This window comes from Solea solea, chromosome 2 (genome assembly GCF_958295425.1).
Source record: "Solea solea chromosome 2, fSolSol10.1, whole genome shotgun sequence".
NCBI classification, from domain to species: Eukaryota; Metazoa; Chordata; class Actinopteri; order Pleuronectiformes; family Soleidae; genus Solea; species Solea solea.
The window spans coordinates 36081318-36107460 of NC_081135.1; the positions used below are offsets into that span (position 1 = coordinate 36081318).

The 26143-nt window shown below is 41.3% G+C and overlaps 1 protein-coding gene across 2 annotated transcripts in view; it reads left to right on the forward strand.

Annotated features, from left to right (window-relative positions):
• LOC131448236 (contactin-associated protein-like 5) overlaps positions 1-26143 on the forward strand; it is a 120602-nt gene that overhangs the window by 64853 nt on the left and 29606 nt on the right. For both annotated transcript variants that reach the window (XM_058620518.1, XM_058620526.1), the window contains exons 12-17: positions 2170-2289; positions 9226-9426; positions 17725-17881; positions 20044-20171; positions 24047-24217; positions 24950-25168. In XM_058620518.1, coding sequence (XP_058476501.1) covers positions 2170-2289; positions 9226-9426; positions 17725-17881; positions 20044-20171; positions 24047-24217; positions 24950-25168 — 996 coding nt within the window. The remainder of the gene's footprint in view (positions 1-2169; positions 2290-9225; positions 9427-17724; positions 17882-20043; positions 20172-24046; positions 24218-24949; positions 25169-26143) is intronic.

Here is a 26143-nt window from a genome sequence, read left to right on the forward strand (position 1 = left end):
AAAGTGTTCCTAACATTCCCCTAACGTTAGTTTTTAACCACTTTTGTCACAACCTTATACAACCTTAAGAGAACGTTCTCTAAAGGTTCCCAGAACGTTCCCCTAACATTACCTTACTACAACGATTAAACAACCTTTATAGATCGTTCTCCAAAGGTTCCCAGAATGTTACTTTGTCACAACCTTCATGCAACCTTAAGAGAACGTTATCTGAAGGATCCCAGAATGTTCCACTAATGTTACCTTTCTACAACCTTTAAACAACCTTTGTAGAACGTTCTCCAAAGGTTCCCAGAATGTTACTTTGTCACAACCTTCATGCAACCTTAAGAGAACGTTCTCTGAAGGTTCCCAGAATGTTCCACTAATGTTACCTTTCTACAACCTTTAAACAACCTTAAGAGAACGTTCTCTAAAGGTTCCCAGAATGTTGTTTTGTCACAAGCTTCATGCAACCTTTAGAGAACGTTCTCTGAAGGTTCCCAGAATGTTACTTTGTCACAACCTTTATGCAACCTTTAGAGAACGTTCTCTGAAGGTTCCCAGAACGTTCCCCCAACGTTAACTTTCCACTACCTTGAAACAACCTTAATAGAACGTTCTCTAAAGGTTCCCAGAATGTTACTTTGTCAAACCTTCATACAACCTTTGGAGAACGTATTCTAAAGGTTCCCAGAATGTTACTTTGTCACAACCTTTATAGAACGTTCTCTGAAGGCTCCCAGAACTTTACTTTGTCACAACCTTCATACAACCTTTAGAGAACGTACCGGAAACTTCAGTCGTTAATGGGAAAGCAGTCTGGATTGGATTAAGTGGATTAGGACAGTAAGACAACTGCAATTAAATGATAACTCCTTAAAGATTTATGTTCATATTCATATTTATTAAATGAATACCAACCCCAAAAATACAAATCAAATAATGCACAAGGGTTCCAAAATCATGGTTTTTTTCCACAACACCATCAATAAAACATAAATGAACTGGGTTACGTTATAACAGGATGTGACTCAGAGATAATGTTTTGCCTCTTTCAGGCAACACGGCGCAAAATCTGTGCCGTTTCTTTGGATAAGAACCTCTTCAGCTGTATGAAGTGTGTGCATGTACACCAGCAAGCTGGAAACATTAATTATTCAACAATGGAGACATTATAACAAATAACCAGAGTCAACATTAGTTTATGGATTTATCAATGTAGCTACACCTGATAAACTCCCGAGGCTCCAGTTGGAATTTTAGAGACGGGAATTATAAAAAAAAAAGAATGAAGTCAGCTGTTGCCTTTGAAGTGTTAAATCGGCTGCTGTATAACTGTGGTAGTCATAAGAGCTGGTGTCTGTTTTTCCGATGCCCGATGCATGTTTTAAATTAATGATGATAACAAATAAGGGTTCCAAAAGATGGTTTACAGGGTGAAAGTACATAAAATTATAATAATACAGCACATAGAAGTGACTTGCAAAAACACAGTAATGACAGTAAAGACTAAAACAAACTGGCTGAACTTACTTTTCATGTGGCTCGCCATTTAATATCAAGTTATAATCACTTTTCTCAATCATTTTGTATCATAAATACGTTTATGTTGTGAACTATTTGTCGTTCCTTATCAAAAGAAACACTTTGATTTTGAAATGATGCGACATATCATCATAATATCATTATTTCGATATCTTTTTTTCCTCAAAAAGTTGCACTATTTTACACTCAATGGCCCCCAGGTCACCCCTACTGTAAAACATCATCATAACACTTGCGTATTATCATCTAATAATACTTATTTGTGTTATCTAATGTGTTCCTGAATGAAGATTTGCACATTAATTTAAAATAATTATTTTTCTTCACATTATTTTAATTTAAAATGTATGGAGTATGGAATAATAATTAATTTACAAAAAAAAATCTGCATTCAGTTAGAACACTTACTTACACTTATATGTGTATATATATGTATATATATGTGTGTATATATATATATGTGTATATATATGTATGTGTGTGTGTGTATATATATAGATTGAACAGCAACATATGTCACCAACACCCAGGGAAAAAAAGTGTGAAAACAATAAATATCATAAATATGTGTGCGTGACTGAGCTGGGAGAAGTCTGTGGTAACGTGAGTGACTGACGCCTGTCCTCGCTCTGCTCCCCGCAGCCATCTACGAGGCGTCCTGCGAGGCGTACAAGCTGATTGGCAGCTCCTCCGGCTTCTACTCCATTGATCCAGATGGGAGTGGTCCCCTGGGGCCCGCGCAGGTGTACTGCAACATGACAGGTGAGATCACTGTGCTCCCCATGTTGTCACCTTCACTCCTTGTTCTTTACTTTTGTGTGTGTGTGTTTCGCTGAGCACTGGCAGAAAGTCGAGTCACTTAAAGATCAATCTGCATTGATCCATACCACAGTAGCTGCAACCGTCCAATAAGTCATCATTACGCTCACTCAGGGCACTTCCTTAGAGTTTATCCGTGGTATGTCAATTGTCTTCTTGCAAATGTCAATGTGCTTACACTGCATCACTTGAGTGTCTTAATACAGTATGTTTTTCCACTAGATTTCCAAAATGAAAAGGGGAACAAAAAATGACAGTTTACATATTTATTATACAAAAATTTACACTGATTAATGCACACCCTCCTGATAAAAAACCAAAACTGTTTCAATAAATAAATAAAAGTGGACTGTGTAGTTAGTTTCAAGAAACAGTGTTAGTGTTCCATTCAAACTCACAGTGACAGAAAGCAAAGAATGCAAGATGCATTCAATGACCTCAAGGTCCACAGTGTGTTGAGCTTAGAAGTTGCATTCAATGACCCTCGTAAATCATCTTCAGTTTTGCATGGTCTTCAGTGTGTTGACCTCAGAGGAGCAGTTGCGAGATGCATTCACTGACCCTCGTAAATTGCAGCACTTCTGCAAACACACACTAACTACACGCTTGTTGCTGCTGGTGCTAATAGATGCACTGCTTATTATAAAGTTATAATGGAGGAATGATCGTTTTACCATGTAATGTTACATCTGTTGTTGCTCACAGAGCTTGAGTTTTTATGATTTCAGCATTTCTTTTAAATAATCAAGTCGCTTTGAGGTCATTCTTAAGCATATTTCTCATTTTGAAATGTGGCAACGATGATAAACATACGATGTTGTGCTTAACGCGAGCATATTTGCCCACTTCCATGTTGACAGGAGTGTTAAAGGTTTTGAAAAATATGCCTTTAATTTACACTTGGAACAGGTCAAATACGTGTGATTAATGTGCAACTAATCGTGAGTTAACGATGGAAAATCATGCGATTAATTGCCATTAAATACTTAAATTGACCGGCAGCCCTAATGTTTATGCAACATCCTCCCGCACTAAGTAATCCACAAGGCCCTCGGACGTGTTAGCCGCAAGAAGGATGATGAGCCTTTCATTTTTTTCCACTGAATCCAGCCACATACAAGCTTCTCGGATGAAAAACAAATTGTCATGACAAGATTACAGTTCAAACAGATTAGTCTTAAGGCCCAGCAGTGGCCTCTACAGGCTGCAATTTTCATCAGAGCATGTGGTCATTAAAGACAACACCATTAATCCCCATGGAAACATTAATCTGCTGTGACTTTCACTGCACTTTGTCACTAAGTTGTGTAATTTTTTTTTTCAATGGTGCTACAGAAAAAGGGACAATATAAAAAGTGGGAAACCATGAAAGTTATCAAAATTCCACCTGTCTTTTTGTCTGAGCAGCATTGTCCTCACCCGACTGTGGCCTCCAGCAAACGCGTTAGTATTCATCCAAATGAAATTTAACACAAGTTTGTCCATTGATTTTTTGGTTTTGGAATAAAGTAGCATGTCCTGATATGAACGCGCGCCTCAAGGTGAAATCATTCACCTTCCCCTAACGGAATAGGAAAGAAAAAGGGCAAAGAGTCAATAAAATCATTGCAAACTGCGCTCTGCGCCTCACGCACACACATTCGCTCTGTGCTTTCGTGGCAATGTGTTGAGTTTTGAAGATGCGCTGACATTTGACTTTTAATTATCTGCAGCACTGGGTTTCAAAACTCTCAGACTGTGGGACTCTCCCTCAGACAAAGCTCACCCCCGCCTCCTTTTTACTTGCTTAGTTTCACTCAATATCCGGACGTCTGTGTTTTATTTATGAGATTTAATCCCACAGACCAACACTTGAACGAAGATTGGCCAATATTGCTGCTTTGAATTGACTTCATTGCTAATCGTCTGCCCCGTTGTCAGAAATCCCTAAATTTCTGACACCGTCAGACTTTTCTTCCAGGCGCGACCAAAGATAGAGTCGTCTTCTGCTGAAACGGCACCAAAATCGCACAGTGTGAAGTCGGCTTAAGGCGAGTGGGAGCAGAGAGAGAGAGAGCGAGAGGAACTTACTACGTGAGGGAGGGACAGTGGACAGAGATGAGACACATCAGGGCAGGAGAGGCAGTCACAGAGCACGATGGCAGGTAGTAAATGGACACGTGAGGAAATAACCTACAAAGTAAAACAGGAAACAGGAAACACAAGTGAATAAAATGTCCAACAGTGACACCCCAAAATACTTCACTCATCATTTGATTTACACATCAATTTAAAGCTGTAGTAGCCCGGACTGCAAGAAAAATATACATTAAAGTTTTTAAATTTACATGAAAGATTAACATTGCAATGCAGGGACAGGTGGAACAAACTCTATCTATACATATAACTCTTTAAAAAAGTGCAAAAAAAAACTTTATTAAAGTAAGTAATTTTTGGCAAAAATAATAAAGGAAATTATACAGTTGAAAGTTATACCAATAAAACATAACAATTAAAAGCTGAGAAAGCGAGTCTGCAATATCCTTGTATGAAAGAAAAACATGTATTTTAAGCTCCGCCCACATATGTCTTTGTTTATATTTATCCCTCTTTTGCTCCGCCCACATGTCAAAATCATGGGCCACAGTTCAACAAAGCTTGAATCAGAGACCAGAGGAGGTGTAAAAGTCTGTTTCTCTCGCCGATCTCTTTATTTTCATCAGGGGTTACTGATGAACGATGATCCCAGTCCATCTTCACTAAATCCCACTGGTTTTTGGGCTATTTTAAGTGATTCGGTAACTGATTATTTCCTCAGTTAGTTCACTGGACTTGCCTTAAAACGTCCTACTTTGACATCCTCTTTGACTTCTATCAGGAGTGACTGCAATTGAGAATTGAGCAAAATTCACTATAATTTTGTCATAATAGACAAGAAGAAAGTAGAGTGGGCTCAGAATGCGGAGGGTGGCGGGGGAGAGGGGGTTGGTGTGGAGTGAATCACTGAATTTGACAGCTGACAGAATGGCAGGAGAAGAGATTTGTAAATATCACAGCGACAACAAAGATGGGCTGATGAACAAGATGCTGCAAGACCTGATGGAAGTCGGCCGAGTTAAAGCAGATTTAAATCCCAATTCTCTACGTGATGAAGGAAAAGGAGGAGGATAACCATGTCCTTTGTAACACTGAAACGGTTGCCGTAGCAACCTGACGTTTATCACTGTACACCTTGGAAGTGCAGGCAATCACATCAGGTCTTGCGGAGCTTCAGTGGAGATTTTACAATGAAAATGTACTACGTGCCGTAATCCGACATTCCGTCCGTGCACTCGCCCCCCGGAACGCCGAGTCCCGGTTACCAACTTATCGGCGCATTGCCATTACACTTGACTTGTGCAGATTGATGGTGAGTGAAACTGGGGAAGGAATATCTCCTCTGACTCTGTCACCCCCACAGAAAAATGGCTTTCTTAACCACACTTACCAAAGTTGAATGATTTTTTTTTTTTAAAAGTGGCCAAGTGTTTAAGAATAAGGTTGCGGAACATGAAAAATTCATCAAACATTCTCTGCTCTGTCCACTGGAGGAGCCAAACACACACTCATACAGACATATTATGCTTTAGTGAGGACCAAAGCAACTGAACATTGTTGTTAGTCAGTGTTTGCACAGACTAACCCAGTTCCATTTTTTTGGCACCCTTCCCTTGGGGTACCAGAGTAAAATGGTATGGTATGGTGAGGGTGGAGCTAGACTGGCTCCACCCACAATAGTCAGAGCTACTGGATGTCCCCACCCACCAAGTAAAGGTGTTGTTCTCAGGCAAAGAACGCAACCAAGGACTGACCAAGGGCTTTACCATTCCAAATCATACCGTACCATGATGGGAACAGCAGCATATCAGTGGTACTGCGGCCTCACCTTCTTTCTGTGCTTCTTCTCTACTTCACTTCCTCATCTTAAGGAATTTTAATTAAAGTTTTCAGAGCTTTTCTGTGTGTTCTTGCGTCGAGGTAAGACACACTTTCGGGACAAAAACATCTCAGCTCTGTATACAACATATACACTGCCGTATATGGACAAAAGTATTTGGACGCCTGACCATTACCCCAACAGGGACAGTAATGACATATTAAAATACATACAGTACTGTCATATGGATTTGGTTCCATAGGTTCCACTCTTCTTGGAAGACTTTCCTCAAGATTTTGAAGTGTTTCTATGGGAATTTGTGTCCATTCATTCATTTTGTAGAACATTGACGAGGTCAGGCTGTTCCAGTTCCTCCCAATGTTGCTCGATGGGGGGGGTTCTGTGCAGGCCAGTCAAGTTCTTCAACAGCAAAACTCAAAGTCAAACCCTGTCTTCATAGTCCTGGCTTTGTGCAATGGGGACACAGTCATATTGGAATGGAAAGGGGTCTTGGAAGCATAGCGTTTTGGCGTCCAAATGTCTCGGTGTGCTGAAGACTTTAGATTGTCCTTCATTGGAGATCAGGATCCGAGAGCCCAAAGCCAGACTGAAACACCTGAATTCAACACTTTACAGGGAGAACAGCTTCCATCCACTTTAGTAGCCTTTTGATTTATGTAAATCCACCTCTGCCAAACACATACATGTTTAATGCAAAATTTGGCATGAATTAATTATCTGTTTCCATCCGTTTCATTTCAAAAGAGCAACAACAACAACAACAACAACAACAGTCTTCCTGACTGTATTTGGCTCTGAAACCAGGTCCGTGTCTCTCTTTTTATTGGCCCTGTCAGACATGTTGCTTTTTGAAGGCACTCTGCTCGGACTCGCGTGAACCGTGACGCGGGGAGCCGTGGCGTTTGACGGACATGCGGCGGGATGTGGCCCGATTCCCAGTCCCCGTCGCATATATAGGACACAACGTTGCCAGTTCACTTGTGACAGCGTTCATCAGTTAGCTGTCACAACTTTCGTCAGTGTCCTCTTCAAGGTTAACGTCCCTGTGATGTCATTCCAGTGGAGAGCGCCGCCATCGACTGCTCCAGCGTTTCCTGTTTGCCGACTCACCCCCAGCAGCAGCAGATATGCCTCAGCTTGACCTCAATTAAAGAATCTATTAGAGATGTAAATAACTATAAGCCTCACAACCTTATGTGAATAATCAATCACAAAGCGGAGAGGGATTTCCTCTAAGGCAGAGTAAACACAAAATCCTCAAAATGAATATTGAGTGAGGATGGAAATAAGATGGAGTCTTAATCTGATGTTATCATACAGACTGTTGGCTGCTGCTTGAAGGTAAATTGTGCTTTAAGAATGAGTCAGAAATTCCAATTCAGACTCCCTGTCTCCTCGGTTTGTTTTCGGGGAGCTTTTAGTCGAGCGTATGCAACGTATGTCGTCTAATATACGACACATGGAAACATTGTCTTATTACATAGTGTCTGTTTGTGGCGTTGCAAATCTGCAAACATGTGTGAAATGTCACCAGCGACGCAGATGGTTTCGCCAAGAACACAGAACGCCTCGCGTGACTCACGCGTAAACTGAGCTCTCACAGCAAGTATGACACACGTCTGCAACAGTGTTATTTACGACAACAATACTGTTTTGGTCAGTCCCCACTGTTCTAATCACAGTATGTGTTCATCTGTAGTTTGTCACGTTGTCTAGATTTCTTTAAATCAGACGTCTCACACTCGGGCCAAAATAAAAAATAGCGTCATAAAAATTGCATGACAGTGCCATTTTCCCCAAAAAGTTTGACGGCTTTTCGCTTGACCGGGCCCCTCCTGACCAGACTAGATGCTCAATGGCCCCCAGGGTCATTTGCATTTGAGTCTCCTGCGTTAAATTAAAGCTGAAATAAGCTCCCTTTTCCACCAACATTTCCAGGAATTTATTTACCCAACAATCAGCGTTCTTCTGCACACAGCCCCGCCCCTCTAGAGTTCTTGGTAGTATGAAACGTCCCTAATTGCGAGTAGATACTTCTTTTGGTGAAAGAAGTAATTTCTTTCACCCAATTTTCGGCAGAAATGCGCCACGGTGTTTCAAAAATCCCAGGTAATTGAGAAAAGTTCCCGCTCTGTCATTGTTGCGCGATGTAAACACCTCACAAAATGACATCATCCACATTTATATCAGTAACATACAGGCCTTGCTTTCACTATCATAATCTTGGCCAACAGATTGATTTTTTTAATGTGTGTTGTGTTGTGTTTATCACGTCACAACACACAAGCGCGGCAACTTTGATGAAAACCAAAATGACCTGTGTTTTTTAACCAGCGTCATGCTTCAACTGCTGCTTATTTTCAACAGTTGAATAAACAGAACAGCTGCTCGGTACATGTCGTCTGCTTTTTTATCTCGTCTTGAATTTTTTTTTTGTGAAGGGAAAAAAAACGAATCCACCGACAGCTTTGCTGCCTCATTCAAACTGATGCAATTTCTGCCAATCTCGTATTTAACGTACCAGTGAAATGTAAACACACTTTCTCCTCTCCGTGACAATTGAGAATTTGCTGCAGAAAATGCAAACGGTGGGGGGGGAGGTGTGTGTGTGTGATTTAGTATTCAGAGAAATGAGCACGGATGATGTATTAATGTGAAAAGGTTAGTGCATGTGTGAGGTGTGAGCAGAATGCTAGCACTCTGTCATGTCGTTGTATTTTTAGACGTCTGGCACGGTGGATTTTATGCTAACAAACCATTTTGTATTTCGAGGACACGGCGAGGGCGCCCTGTACCTGTGAACAGGCCACCACACGTTTTATGTAATGAGATTAAAAAGGTGTGAACTGTAGGGTTCAGGCCATTTCTAACACGTTCATGTATTTGCAGTGGAAGATGTGAGGTGTTAACAGTGACAGTTGCCTCTTTTTCTCCCTCTCTCTCCCTCTCTCTCTCTCTTCCAGAGGAGAAGGTATGGACGATCGTGAGTCACAACGTCACCGCTCCGGTCACCGTGCGCGGCTCCTCGCCGCAGAAACCTCACGTCATGACGTTCAACTACAGCGCGTCGGCCGAACAACTGCGCGCCGTCGTCTCCGGGTCGGAGCAGTGTCAACAGGAAGTGGTGTACAACTGCAGGAAGTCCCGCCTCTTTAACACGAGAGGTAATTAATTTGCTCTTAATCTTAATCCGTGTCTTTTTGCTGTTAGGTTAAGAGTATTTGAACGTCGCACTAGGTTGGCATGTGTATTGTTTAGAACTTCTCCTTTTTATAGTGTGCGTTCACACCAGTGCTGTTAAATCGAACCCTTCCTCCTCCACAGGCAAACTAGCACATTTAGTTGAGCATTATCACCCCCAAAGAGCCCCAAAACCAGCTGAGCTTTAGCCGCGGTTCTCCTGCACTCCGGTCTAATGATGCTAGCTCGGGCTAAACGTGCTAGCTTACACAAGAGTTGGCACTTCACAAACCTGGATGAGAGACGCTTTTTTAAACGCCGTATATCCTCTGACTCTGAACATTGACCCACGGTCTACATGTTCTGACTAGAGCTGAAACAATTAATCGATTAATCGATTATAAATCGATTACTAAATTAATCGACAACTGTTTTGATAATCGGTTAGGTTTTTTCATAATTAAAACAAGAATTCAAGATTGTTTAAGCTTTTTAAATGTGAATATTTTCTTCATTTCTTTGCTTGCATCTCTTGCTTAACAAAGAAATTATTAAAAGTTAATCATTTTGGTTTGTGGACATAAGACATTTCCAGGTTTGACGAACATGATCAACATTTTTTAAGGTTTTCTGATATTTTATGGACCAAACGATTAATTGATTAACTGAGAAAATTCTATGAAATTATAAAATTATGAAAATCGTTAGTTGCAGCTCTAGTTCTGACCAATAGCTGAGCGGTATGTCTGATCACGTGACGTTGGTTCAATAATGTGTCAAATTTACAGACAGTCAGGTGTGAACACACCCTTAGACTATTTTTTTCTTTATTTTTTTTTATGTTGCTTTGCAGCATTGGCAGTTGTTGCTAATCCCGGAATAGCAACCTTTAGCATTGTGTTGCTAATTAGTAGAACAGCCAATAGGAGGCGTCCCCTCTCCCTCGCTCTCTCTCTGTGGACTGCACTGTCATTGGTCAAGGACTCTCATTCACCCAAGGCTGAAATCAGTTGATTTGCTCTATACTGAGAGGTTCTAATGGATTTATTGATCAATTACTTAAGCCCCACCTATACCAAACCAAACCGTACCATGATGGAAACACTGCAGTTAGGTCTGGCCCCTCCCTCAGTCCCTCTCATCAAAGCTCCACCCCCAAAAGACTATTAGTTGTCTAAAGAGGGAATTATATTAAACTTTTACGCTAATGTCTGTTAGCAGTCATGTTTATTACAGTTTTGAGAAGGACTGCAGTCACCAGATTTTGTTTGTTTGTTTTTTATAAAACTTTTTAAAGTTAGATTGAGACAAACTAAGGAGATTGAGACAAATTAGATTTTTTTTTTTTTTTTTTTTTAAAAAAGGTCTATGATATTTTCTGCAAAAGTAGATTTTCATCCTCCGTAGCTTTCTGTATTACCGCACGCTTGTATTGACTGTGGACCAAACCTTTAGTGAGGAATTTATGCAAGTTGTCTATCTTGTACTGTACAGTAACGGGGGAGTGTTTGTTGTGACAAGGTGGATTGAAAATCAGGCTGTTTGTGTCGTGTCGCCGTGGGAGCTGCTGCCCCCGCAGTTCTCTCCCTCCTGCCTCGCTCCTCTCGTTGTGGGTTTTTTCTTCTTTTTTTTTCATCCTCACAATAAGTGGTGAACAATCTTTTGTGTGCATTCATGTTTGAACCGCTCTTGTACCTTTGCTGTCCCAAACACCCAAACCTTTGGTCCTAAATCATGAAACATTCATGATGTCCCAGTTTTTACTGTCTCCCTGGGTGCCACGCGCGTACATACATACAAACAAACAAGTTCATCATCACACTAGACTTCAAAGCGAGGCAGAAAACAAGCTTCTTTTTTCTTTTTTATGGCTGCATGAACGTTTGCACATCACCGTGCTGCGTGCGTAGATAAACAATATCTCTTTTGACAACAAACCTGCAGAACGGCATATTCAAAATTAATTATTGGGAAAAAAAATTGCACTTGCCCATATGTTAATCTGTAAGGATAAAAAACAACACACACACTTACACAAGAGCAGCAGCTGTTCAAAGCAGTCGAGTCGAGGTTTACAGATGCAGGTACGAGCCACAGAGTCCTGAAATCCACATCCATTATGGAGCTCAGCTGTATAACATGTCTCATTTCTCCCGTCAGTCTGTATTGTTCACTTAAAAAGCAGATGTTCAGTCACTTTAATGTGCTCGTAATGGTCCTCAACTGCTGCCTTATTTGCATTGTTAAAGACTTGGAGTTTTTTCCTTATTTAGTATCCTGATGAATTTCCTCAAGAATAGCTCAAACGTTCCAGCGAAAGCCTCAAACAACCACAGGAGCAGTTTAATGACTCTTCTCTTCTCCGTGTCCTCTCCTTCACTTTTATTTTGGTCCTATTGTGTTTTGGTTTAACGTCGGCGGAGGCAACTTGGCATTTAGAGGAGCCTTCATTAAAGCCTGCAACACGCGACACCGCCATCAGTCTGACCGTGCGGCGCCGGTCGGCCGCGGCTCGTAGAAAATGGCACAAGTGTCACGGTTGGATCTTTTTTGCTGGAGCTCGGGCAAACATCTGGAGGGGAGAGTAGGAGAAGATTGATGGTGTTGGCCTATTAAAGCAGTAGCTGTGGAGACACGTGTCTCAGCGTCTGTAGCTCCTATGGAGTTCATAAATGCTCTGCTCTGTAAATCACTCCAGTCTGACAGCTACAGTCTTGAGTGTGGGTGATGATGCAGAAGGTCGTACAGTCACTGAAAGGACCGATTCCTCAACTTTTGTGCAGTTAAAGCAGCTGTGTTACTGATTTGTCTCCTTTACGTCCTCAGATATTAGCTAGAAAGTTGGAGGGGACGTGCAGTCGGCCTCCAGGGGGCGACTGTGCTGGTTGCAGAAAGACCTAAATGGAAATATTAGCTTCTACTTCTCACTTACCTTTTTCTGAGGAGTCTCAATTTTCTAGTTTCAGGTCTTCTCCAACAGAATATGAAGTCAATTGTGTAAAATGATGTTCAAGCATGGCACACATGAGTGTGAGGAACATCTCAGACCGTCCAGTTGGTGCCTGGTGAATCTCTGGCTGCAAAAACCTGACAAACTGTCAAAATCACCAATCTTGTTGCTTCCATCATGGTACAGTTGGGGTTGGTACAGTATGGTACGGTTTGGAATGGGTCAGGCTTGCGCTTTTGAATGAGAACATCAACCTTTACTTGGTCGGTGGGCTGTGGGCTCGTCACGTGCCCAGCAACGGACAAAAACTGAACTGTTCCACAAACATTCGTGGAAACACGAGGAAAGAAACAAAAAAAAAAACTGAAACAATTACTCGATCCATCGATTATTAATCGATGGCTAAATAAATCGTCAACTATTTTGATAATCGATTCATCGATTTGAGGGTTTTTTTTCATGATTAAAACGAGATTTCGGATTCTTTTAGCTTCTTAAATGTGATTATTTTCTGGTCTCACATTAGAGAACATCATCATTTCCAGGTTTGAGAAACACTGATTCAACATTTGAGAAAAAGTGAGATAACGATGATGATATTAGACAGAGTAAAAGTGCTTGTTTTGATATAAAATGATGTATACTTCACGATAAGAACATATTTATGATGCACGAAAACAGTGTAATAAAGTAATAATTGCAACCAAATGTATTATTAATATTACTATAAAAAAATATATTATATATTATAGTATATTTGGTCTTATATTCTATGCCTCAGCGCAGTGGTGGGCGGTTGGAGGGCCACACGTGGCCCGGGTGCCGCCAGTTTGACAACCCCTGCTGTAGATAATTGTATGTACAAGCGTCGGTGTAGCTTCTCCAGACAGATCCAGGTCTTTGTGTGTCATACCAAATAATAATTAAACACAGCAGGCCCTAAAACAACTTTTGAAAAAGTGCTTCCAAAACAATAAAAACCAGATTTAGGTCAAATCTCCGCAGATTTGAAGTTAAGCTGCTGTCTGCTGCTGCGTCTCCACCGTCTCGGGCTCCACGTCACATTTATCCGTATGTTAGTTTTCCCCTCACCGTTTTAAATGCAAGTAATCCTCCAGTGTTGCATCCCCCCCCCCCCCGCTGTTTGCTCCTTTGTGTGTGTCGAGGACGCTCGCGGGGGCTTTGTGCCGCGGTTTTAAATATAGACTACAAGCAGCGAGTGGGATGCATTTGCTTTCTCGCCGTGTGTAAGTCCTGTCAATATCCACCCAATTTAAGGCGAGAGAGTGAGACTGACCTCTCCTTCAGGAAATATTGATTGTTGCCTTTTCTTATTTGTGCACCTGTTCGGTGTCTGAATGGCGGCTTTAAAACAGGTAGCAGAATAGAGAGGACGCGGTTTGTCTGCAGTGGGGAGCGAGGACACACAGAGAGAGAGTAAAGACAATAAAAGCACGTATTATTTTCAACCTTTGTAATGCAAATGTCGGCCGGCTGGCCAGGGTTATCTCCTCTCCTCCCTGAGCCTCGTTATTACATATGAGTTTCACCTAAATATGAATTCAATCTAGGTGTAACAGTGAGTCAATATGAACTGGTAATGAGTCATGAAAAGGTACACATGCGTCAATACGTGGGACCCACTGTTTGATTCATCTAAACACACCTAATATTCCTAATATTACGAATCACTTTATTGAAGCTGCTATGACTTGACTTCCTCTGAGCGTCTTGAATCTCCCGTTAAAGACTCGAGACCTCATGTTTAATCTTTATATCACTGCCGTGTTGACCTTCTTCTCAAGTCCAAATCGTGTGGCAGGAGGTTTCATTCTTATATTATATTCTTATTATATTCTTATATTAGCTTGAACTGAATCCAATACAGGTTTTTTTTTTTAAATATCATAATTGTCTTTTCATACATTTATAGGCCTGAGGTTTGAGGAACGGGTATGAAGTTGTGAAATGATTTGTGTCGGTCTATGATGAAATGATGTCTTTTTAATGGTAAATATAGACAAATGTGTGCTAGATCTGATTCAGATGGAAGTCTGTCGGCGCCACAGGATTCTCTGTGTTTCTCAGTGTAGCTGTGTTCACACTAGAGCTGCAACTAACGATTAATCTGTCGAGTCCTTTTCTCGATTAATCGTCCCAGTCCATAAAATGTCAGAAAATGTTGAAAAATGTCGATCAGTGTTTCTCAAACCTGGAAAAAAAAGGTTCAGTTTTGAATGATTTCTTTGTGATATGGAGCACACCCCTGCGCTGCCGCTATATACACACAAATGCTCCCTCAGTTGCAGACATGGACTGGCCGACGCACATCGTTGAGCTGTCATAATTTAATCAAAAAAGCATATCATAAATCTTTTTTTTTGACGGTATTTGAGACATGAAACGCGACCCATTGGTTGATTTTCTTGACGGACATTGGGCTAGTTTTTTTTTTTTTTAGTATTTGTTGTCAAATAATGCTATGAGTAGTAGTTATGTTATTTTAGCTTGCCATAAAGGTATAGTTTGCAGTTTTCACAGCTAAGTTATTATTTTTTACCATTTAATATTAGTGAAACAACGTAATCGATGACTAAATTAATCATCAACTGTTTTGATAATTGATTAATCGATTTTAGAGGTTTGTTTTTTTTAACAATTAATGCAAGCGTTCTGATTTTAGAGCTTATTAAATGTGAATATTTTCTGCTTTCTTTGCTCCGTTTGACAAAAAAATAAACGTTAAAACCGAAAAAGACATTTGGGAACATCATGATTTCCAGGTTTGTTAAACACTGATCGACATTTTTCAATATTTTAACAACATTTTATGGATAATAATAAAAAAAAAATCATGGTGGGACCAAAAATATTAGGGCCATTTTTTGGTCACAGTCCAGCACCGCTCAGTCAGGTCTGATAGTATTGCTCGACAGAGCCTGTTTTCAATGAAGGATACAGTTATGTGACCAAACACAGGCAGAATAACAACAACAACACATACTGCCGCTTTAAACTCCCTCAGTCGGGTCTGATAGTATTGCTTGACAGAGGAGTTACATACTGCAGCTTTAAACAGGGATTATTCCATGTTAATAACTTGAATGAAATCATAGCCCATTGAAATGGATACATATTGACATATTGTCCTCTGACTGACGGACACACACCTGACACATCAACATTAGCTGAAGCTGATGGAACACTGTTGACTGATTCCCGGGGACATAAACCTCACATGACGTGTGCAGCCGTGCGTCCGCCCGTCCATTAAAAATGTAGCTTTAATGTATGGGCGTGACACCTAATTGTATATTCTGACGCGTGGCTTTAATGGGCTTAACCCCCCCCACCCCCCACCCCCCTCGCTGTTGGCAACATCTCTGATGCAAGGTCACGTCGCGTGACAGATGAGTGAAGCCGGACCACTTAACCTCATATAGAGGCGGTAATGAATTGTGCGTTTATGGCCCCGCTGCAGCCTCGCCGTCACTCGCAGGAGGCGTCGGCGTGAAATGCGAGCGGCGTCAAAACAAACACGTTTATGCGATGAGGAGAATTGCCCGTTTGGTTAAAGTTGAGCGTGCATAATTCATGAGGGAATAAGTCCATTTAAGAGATTTATCAGAAATTAATAGTTTGGACTTGAAAGCCCTGTAAGCAAATACCTCCTCGGTGAATGATCCGTTTGTTCTCTGGCCGCGTTGTTCACCGCTCCCCCTTCGACTCTCCCTCTCTCTCGCTCTGTGAAGTATTTGTCTCTAGAGTTTGTGTGAGCCATCAGCTTCCAGCGCGGGACTTGTTTAATGTGCATATGTTTATGTTCCGATCCATTTTTCACTTCCCAATACCGATTCCCACACCTCGAAAGTTGCACAGCGTGCTGTATTTGAACAGCTGTGTCCTCCAGATACCTCCAAATGCAAAGCCACTGAAAGACACTGTACTGTGCTTTTTACTCGAGGGGCTTGAATCACTTTCTTCGCCTCGAAAAACTTCTTCTAAAACCAAAGTGTTTGCCAGTGTTTGGATAAAACTATTTCAGAGCTGCGAAAAAGAAGGAAAAAGTGATTTCTGATAGTGTTGAGGGTTTTTTTTTGTCTTATCTGGGTGAAACAGATGCAACTAATCCACTTAGGAGAATTTTAAATGGGTGCATAGATTCACTTAATCGCCAAGGACCAAATCGCACCATCGGAGGCATTTCCGATATGGAATCTAAACCCGAGCGTGGGCTCGTGTTGCATCCGTCTGTCCTAAATCCGACTTAAGTTTGAGGGAATTAATTGAGCTTGACCTAAACGTGACGGGAATTCTGACCAATCAGGTGAAATAGAAATGTAAGTAGTAGAGATGTATAATTCAAGTGTGACCAAACCTTCTAAGTATAGACCCTGAATACAGGTTTGGGTTTTAATGGGTCAAAATCCTGGGCTAGTCCTGAATCTTCTCATCTACCACCAAACACAGGGACGTCTACACGATCACGATCGCCGGCTTTCGGCAGTGCTGTTGCTTAAAGACAACAGACTCGTCTGTTAAATAGTGACATTTTAGACATTTCCTTTGCTAAATGTTGGAGATTACTAAGTTTTCAGGGATACTTACACAGTTCGGCATTGTTCAGTTTGATTCTTGCGTCGAACGTCACATTTCAGTATCGGCTCAGCTCGCTTGGAACCTCGCCACAGCAGGTACCAGGTTCTATCACTAATGGAAAAGCAAAAAAAACAAACCTGGTTTTGAGGTCTTTGGCCCCCTAGTGGCCAAAAACAATTCACCGTCTTAAGTTTCAATCACTTATGGAAAAGCAAAAAAAAAAAAAGAAGAAAGAAAGCAGAGTGGAGTAGTTTTAGAGCTGTATAATGGAAAAGCCCCATAAATGAATAACCATATATTGTGTATTGCTTTATTTTAACGGGCAGAACATCAATTTTTATGCCTCCCACAGCTTCCCCCGATCATTACTTCATCTGTTGACTTGTGTGTGAATAACATTTTAATATTCCAGCCTGTGTTTTGACATCATTTCCATTCAACCTCCACAGCTTGCGTGTTATTTAATACCTTCTGTCAGAACACGATTTTCTACTGATCTGTCTTATCTATAAATAGCTTTTTTTTTAAGTTTATTTTTATTTATTTATATTTTCCATCATGATTTATTTCTATGTGGGATTTTAGGATAAAAGCGATGAAGCGAGACATTGTAATCCTCCAAATATAGACTCCAACCTTGACCTACATGGTGGTAGCGCTGTAGAACTGGCAGGCATCAGGCCGTGGCATTGGCGACTGACTGTCGGGGGGGGGGGCTGGTGTATTGTTACAGATGGCAGTCCTCTGTCCTGGTGGCTGGACCGCGAAGGAGAGAAGAGGAGCTACTGGGGAGGCTTCCTGCCCGGCGTCCAGCAGTGCTCGTGCAGCCTGGAGGAGAACTGCGTGGACATGAACTACTTCTGCAACTGCGACGCCGACACCGACGCCTGGTACAGACACATGTTTACACACAGCCGGACGTTTCCGGGGGGGTTGTTATTTCTGTCCCTTTTTTTAACTTTGTAATTGATTTTTGTCCAGAGAGGCGCTTCTATCATTTTGCCCCTTCCCGCTGATATCGGCAGGAGTGGGATAAATAACACCGACTCTTCTCCGTCTGGCAACCGTGCAATTCAAGAGCACCATAAACCACGTCCTAACGACGATCGTAAAGTTGAATCAGCGCCTCTCTAAAACAGTCTCAACACAAACTGGAAATTATAACCTTCACGAGCGAGAATTTATTGCGCAACTGTTGTATTAGACTGCTTTAGTGTACCTAATATAGTGGCTGCCGGGCATAAAGAGGTTAAGTGCTGCATATTGTTGCAAAGCTACATTTTTGTTATTACACGACGCTACTTCATCACAAAAAAATTAGATACAACATATAAAATTGATTTAAAGGTTGATTGATTGATTTTTTTAAACTCCCATTTCCCAAGCAAAAACGAATAATGAGCCACTATGATACTCGGTATCGTTATGGGTCAGATATCGCAAAAATTAATAACAAAAAATCCATTTTGAATCATTGTAAACAGTGAAATGGTTTCTTTACGGTCATCAAAACATGGTAAAATAACAACAATAATAATAATAATAATATAAATAGCTAGGACTGCGTGCAGTCATGAAAGGGCCCTCACATCCGATGACTGTGAGCAATTTCATGTAGTTCTGTTTTTACGTTAAAGTGGAATTAGTTTTTCCAAAATGGCCGACTTCTGGGTGGGCGGAGCTAATGGAAGCACATTGGAAATGTGTTTGGAATCATGAGAGCAAGAAGTGTACCAAGTTTGGTTAAAATCAGAACGACTACATGTGACTTAGGCACGATAGAAAAAAATTTAAAAGTTAGCATTTAACGCAATTTTCACAAAAATTTTGTCAGAGTAAGTCCGACAAACCTTCGTCCCGATCCGACCACTTTTGCTAGACCGTGACCGACTTCTGGGGGGCGCTATAGAGTCCTGGGGCCTACGAACAGGTTCGCATTTTTCAGACCTCCGTGCCAAGAGTTTTTATGCCCGTTAAGCCCCACAAAAATGACCACAAAGCTATGATAAAAATTTGAAGGATAACAATAGGTTTATATAATAAAATAGATCTAATAATAATATTAATAATACATTTTATGTATAAGCGCCTTTTCAACACTCAAGGACACTTAACAAACAAACAAAGAGCCATTACTGGTAGAAAGACTCGGTGGCACAAGATGGTGGATGACGTAAATCGCTGTAAGTACATATAAAACTCCATGATTTTTAATTCAAAATCATTACACACTCATACAAACGTACTTCTGGTTCGCTTAATGATTTCCAACTGATTGCATTTTAATTTCTGCCACATGGAACTGCATGTCTCGCAGCTCTCTCCCCTTTCCTTCTTCTCTGTTGTCGTCTCACCCACAGCCGTTGAAGACAAATCCAACGTTTTATTCCCCCCCCCCCCAAAAAATAAAAAAAGTATAAAGAGTCATTATAGAAAAATATCCCACGGTGTTTTTTCCATTTCTGATCCAGATGGTTTTGCCACAGGGCGTCCGCCAGTCACTTTACATCTACTTCTGACATATTTTCATTTTTGTTGGTCTGCCGTCACAGCGTTTTCGCTTTAAATAGCAACAGATTTGCTTTTGGAGAAGCAGCGGAGTGTCGCAAGTGACCAATCACAAGCGAGGCATTCAACCGAGCCGTGTGATAAACAGAGAGGAGAAAAGAATCCACTGCATCATTAAAAGCACTCTCGGACGCCGCCGTTTAATGTCTCTCTGTGTCGACGGCAAACCTCAGAACGTGTTAAATAAACGTCGATACGCGTTTTTTCGCACTTTTCTGCCCTCGCTCTGAAAGTCTTTGCAGCCTCTTTGCGTGTTAATCCACTCCGAAAGCCTCTCCGGATTCAGCTCAGTTTGCATATTTCCAGAGGCTGTTGTCGGCGCCGTGATAGATTGCTCCCATTTTAATGTGTTTACTCTGCTTTCTGTGCTAATGCAGAAGAATGGATGCCTTTATCTGGACCCCCATAAAGGCATCCAGCCCTTAAGGGTTTCTGCGATGCTATTTATTTGTTTCTCTCCCTCTTGTGTGTGTGTGTGTAACAGGGCTAATGACACCGGAATCCTCTCCTATAAAGACCACCTACCAGTCAGCCAGATAGTGATCGGGGACACCAACAGAACGAGCTCGCAAGCCGTCTACCACATGGGCCCTCTACGTTGTTATGGAGACAGTAGGTGATCACCTCAGTGTTTGACGCCGCTGCGCTACATTTGGCTGCAGATGGCGGCGCGGCGCCGACCACAGGCAAACTAAGTCTGAGATGATGAGTCGTGTGAATCCACAGCAGCAGAGTTGAGCCCTCATCTGTTCTGTGGAACATCTGAGAGAGAGTGTGTGTGTCTGTGGGCACAGTGACCTCTGCAGCTACCTGTGGGTCTGGGCTTCTTGTTTTTTTTTTTTTGCAGAATCCCTGTTGTGCAGCTTTTTTTTTCCTCTCCCACTTTGAGATGTTTTTAGTTGTTCATCTGCAGCCAAATGTAGTCCAAAGGCCACGTTTTCACATTAATGAGCGGGTGCACTCATTGACTCATCGACTGTATCTCGGTGTCGCTGAGATGACACTTGCGGATCTCAGTGTTCAGGGTACAATTTTGGAAAGGTTAAGTGTGTAAAACACGCTGGTATTCCTCTTTGTCAAGTCCCTGTGATGTAAGAATCAAAATTCTGAAGCGGAACCTCTCACTAGAGTAGAACCACTGAGAGATAAGAACCAGAGAAACACTTTTCCTACATGATTTGATTGATGATTCTTTTGAATACTGTTGATGCACCTTTTTGCTTTTATGCACTTTGAAAGTCAAGTATAACAAACTTTAAAATAGTTACAGCTAATTCTGTGCACTTTTCATGTGTAAGGACGGGTATGACCACAATATGTTTATGTCTAGTACTTTTCTTTTCTTTTTCTTGTGTTTTATTAATGCACTATTTGATTTATCCTGCATGCATTTCCCGGTTTGAAAAATCGACCCAACTGTACAATAATGTTGTTAGAAATATCACCAAATAATAGCAAAAAATAGCTGTTTTTTTGCCCAATAATATTCATGTCAGATTTTAGAGGTTGCTAACGTCTCAGATCCACTTTGAGATTTCTTGATGACTCATCTTGTTCTTATAGGCGAGTTCACTAAGTTGCATCCAATTAAGGTCCAATGTACGACCTACTGTAGATGCATTAAGTCCATCACAGGGATGAGTCTGCGTTTCTCCAGCCTCCCCATCCTCAGCAGCCTCACTTTATATATATATATGTTTATATATATATATATATATATATATATATATATATATATATATATATATACATACATATATATATATATATATATATATATATATATATATATGACACAAGAGCATTAGGGCCACATGTTAAAAAAAAAGTTTTTGTAAGAAAGTAAACAGAGAAAACAGCATGAATTTTGCGATAAAAAAAAATGTTTACTTTATTCATGAAATTCTGACTTTTTTCCACAGAATTCTGACTGTTTTACTAATTTAAAAATGTTTTTACATGTGGCCCTAATACTCTTATGTACAAACAGGACTCTAGTCTTTAAATAAGAGTAACTTCAAATGTGTAATTAAATAAAAAGTTGCACATATTGCTCAAAATGGGGCCCTTATGGGGCGTGTCCCCGCTTATAGAACATCTAAGGCTCCTTTTTGTCTCATGTGTTGCTGACGACACCCAAACAAAGACGCCTGTGTCTTCTGCTCAAGCATGTGGACGTGTCATTGTTGCATCACTTGGATTTACTGTACCTCCACCATCGATTTTCGATGCTCGTCTCCACTCAAGAGTATAGTTCCCCCCTCCCACCCCCCATTTGGCTCCTGCACTCACGTCCGGATCTTTCCCAAGGACATCAGAGCTCACCTGTCTGTCTGACTGTCTGTCTGTCTGTCTGTCTGTCTGCGTGTCAGCGACTGCTGATGTGGGTTTTTTTTTTTAAACTGTAAACCGATGCCCCGGCAATAACAAACAAATCAGTTTGACAGGCTGCGGCTAAATTACTCAGTGAGTAATGTCCATGTCTTAATGACCATGTGCGGTAATCACTTGCTCCCTGATCCACTGATGGGAAAGCTGGACGGAGGGAAGCATTAACTGCTAAATATCCCCCCCCCCCCACCCCCTAATTTTAGATTAAAGATAAATCCTTGGATTGATTGCAGAGCGCCGCTCGGCTGTTGCTCGCACCTCAGTTCGCCTTTGAGGATGATAGATGGAATTGATTCTGCATGATCATTGCAGGTTGGTAAAATTGTTGCGATGCCAACCATTAAAAAAAATAAAAAAAAGATTTTTAGTTTTGACGACGATGGATTCCTTGAAAAGAAAAGAAAAGAGTCTGGCGACAGATGGTGTGTGAGGAATCCTCGAACCTCAGATCACAGTTTTTCTTCCTTCATTTCCTAATTTCTTTTCCTTTTCTTTTTTTCCCCCGTGGTTTGATATCAACACTGGATGTGGTGTTGTCAGATCTCATTTCACTAAATCCCCTTTTATCCTGCATTTCACCACCACAACATGTGGAATTAATTGAAAAGAGGTACAAAAAAAAGTTGGATAATTATTTTAAACGTTAGTTAAAGCGAGATCTTCACCAGTAGGGATGTGTTTAATCAATCTGTAGTGACTCTACAATGTTACATGAACAAGTTAAGGAGCTGAAGTTATTGAAAGTTTTTTTAAAACGTGCTTGGTGTACAAGAGTCGTACAGCGTCAAAGTTGGAAAAAAATCAGATTTTTCGCAACTTTGCAACGGAAGATCCGATCCAAACCAAAATTGCTATTGTTGATGATGGGTAGTTAGCTAAAGACAACTATGCAAAAATAGCTCAAGTTTGAAAATGTCGCCTCCTGGTGGTGACAGGAAATAAACCACAAAAAAAAAGTTTCTTCGCGATTTCAGTAATAATCTTTACGGGCATTATCGTATCCAACTCAAAATTGGTGAAAACACTCAAAACTCATGGTAGATTACATGTGTTGAATATCGTAGCCTAGTGTTAAAGGGTGTTGCCATGGCAACGGTGCAAATTCGGATTTTGGCAAATTTCCGCAACCTTTGCAAATCCCGGTCCTAACTGAATCAAACTTGCTAGGATTGATGATTTTGGGCATTACTTTATCGGATGTTCGTTATCAGCAGAAAAAAACACCGATACAAACCAATAGTACAGTAATAGGCTAATATCAGGCCAATATTATCGGACATCCCTATGTATTTTTATTCTTGTTGTGAACCATATACAGTATATTAATACTTTTACTTTGAAATGGTGTCCTAACTGTTTGTATTCTATTCTATTTGTTCATCGTAGCATCATGATGGATTATCAAGATGGAAATTTTAATTTCTAATCACTAAACCGTTTTTTCCCTGACCAGACTAGAAGTTTTCTGGCCCCCAGGTCATTTTGAGTTTGAGGCCCCTGATCCAGCCGTGGGCATAGCTGTTGGTCTTGAACATTTCAAGCATTTTAAATGCCCCTGTATTTCAAATGCAACACTTGTGACACAGTGAGTTTGTTCAAGGTGACAGGCTGATGAAACTTCACTTCAGTTTTCCGGCTCATTTATGACGCAATTGGTGGCCCGTGGGCCAAAACTGGCCCGCCAGCATCAGTATCTGGCCGATACCGGCAGATGATCGAGTTCAGAGCTTTTATTCTGGAAAGATGGGAACTTATTCAAATAGGTTTGGTTGCTAGAGTGGACAGTTAAGCTAAACTAACATTGCTGTTGTCATGGAAACAGCCAGGTTTGGGGAGTAAATCTCCGTAAGATAACTATTATCATCTGTCGGGCAGTAATTCCTAAATTACTGCTGATTAAAGCCAACATTATTGTTAGTTTAAAGCAGCAAATGTGGGTTTTTGAAGACATTTTTAGACACTTTTGTCTGAAGATACGACGTTTTATCCCAAATATTCAATTTCTTTCAAATGATTGCAGTTATTTCACTCGTGAACTTGTATCTTGCAGCTTTCACGTTTACTTTCATACTACAATTCCCTCTCTCTTCTTCCAGAGTCGATATGGAACGCCGCCTCTTTCTACCAGGAGTCGTCGTACCTTTACTTCCCCACGCTGCAGGCGGAGCTCTCCTCTGATATCTCCTTCTACTTCAAGACCAGCGCTCCTTCCGGAGTGTTTCTCGAGAACCTGGGCCTCAAAGACTTCATCAGAGTGGAGCTCAGCTGTGAGTCAACGTTCACACCGCGAGTACATGACAGGGCCACACACACACACACACACACTGTAAGAGCGCGTAACCGCAGCTACAGAAGCTGTCAGTGGGTTTTCTTCTCCCACCGCTCTGTCGCTGACAGTTTAATTTCCCCGTGACGGAGGCCGTCATGTCGGCGCGGCGTGATGTAATCCTAATGACACAGTCGACGGCGGCGTCGTGCAGTCACACGGGGACGACGTTTGAAGCGTTTTCTTATTACCAATCTAAATCTGAGATCCATCACGATTGTAGTCGATGAAATAGTCCAAATTCACAATGGATATATAGTGGGATTCTTGTTCTTCCTTCACAACCAATTAAGGAATTAAGTGCGGCTTTCCGAGCGGACGACACTTCCTCTTGACAGCCGAAGGTAGTTTCTAGTGGCGCCGCTTCCAGCTTCTTTATTGCCCCGTTGTTAGAAAGTCGTGAAAATTGTTGATTACGCCGTGTTTTGTTCACAAACCTCGGGGACGAGCTCTCAGGATACACGCGGCCATTATGTATTACTGCGGCATCAGAGACATTGTGAAATATTGACAAGCTGTCAGCTGAGCCCTCCTCATAAATCTATTCAGGTCATCAAGTTTTCCCAGCAGCATTGTATCACGTTGCATCAGAAAGGGAGGACAGAGAACACCATAAAAACCTAATATCACGTTCTCTCTCTCTCTGTGTGTGTGTGTGTGTGCTTCCTCACAGCTCCCTCAATGGTGACTTTCTCCTTTGATGTCGGAAACGGTCCAGCGATCCTCTCCGTGAAATCCCACCTGCCCCTGAACGACAGACAGTGGCACTACGTGAGGGCGGAGCGCAACGTGCGTGAGGCCTCGCTGCAGGTCGACCAGCTTCCCCTGCGCTTCCTGGAGGCGCCGGCCGACGGCCACCTCCGCTTGCGGCTCAGCAGCCAGCTGTTCATAGGTAGGTCCTCGGCCGTCGAGCTCGTTATCGCTAAACGCGCCGTTTATTTATGACAAACTTTTCCGACCAGAGCTCTTAACTTTGCAGAACATGCTGTGCCAGTGCGGCTTTTAATGTTCCTCCTGCTTATAACTTTGTAACGCTCAAAACATTTAAAATCAAGTTAAAACTGACAGCGTTTTCTCCCAATTTTAACTCCTCTTATTTGTATTGTTGTCACCAAATTTTGTTGGTTTTTGACATTTACACTACGAAAACTATGAAGTGTACCATCTAGTGGTTACCATGTGCAACTGCAGTAAAGATACATCTGTGAGATCTGTTAACCAGGTTTTTTTTTTTTACAGTAAACGTTACCCTACAAGTGAACTGTTTTATAATAATTTAATTTTCCTTGTCTAAGTTATCATTTTAAAATGGCAATGTAACTAAAATCTAAGCCAAGCAGGAGTGATTCTGCCTTTCTTTCACATCTGGAGTCAGATAACATAGTAACATAATAAAAGGTAAATGTGCTTATATGTCATGTGACTGGGGACCATTTCCTGTCCCTGGCCTTAAATAATATTTAAAAAAAACAAAGATGTGGGCCGTACAAAATCTGACCGAGGGCCGCTATTGGCCCATGGGCCGGACTTTGGACACACCTGTGTTGGAAGAACATCTAACGGTGTTACAAGCTACAAAGTAAGACAAATATTGGATCAAACATGAGAGAAAAATATCAAGTTTTTATAGAATGGCTGTGGTGGGAGGAGCCAAAAGTAGCGGCAGAATTCCCTGTAGAAAAATTACATTTTAAAAACGTATTTTTGGGGCCAGATTTGACAGCTTTTTCTTAAAAAATTGGCAACTGGTTGTAGTTTTTATGTCTCGGCAGGCATTAAAAATTAAGTTATTACTCTGTGGGTATTCATTCTGAGAGGCGACTGGTCTTGTTAATCTAAAATAGTGCAGCGAGAAAATGACAGCACA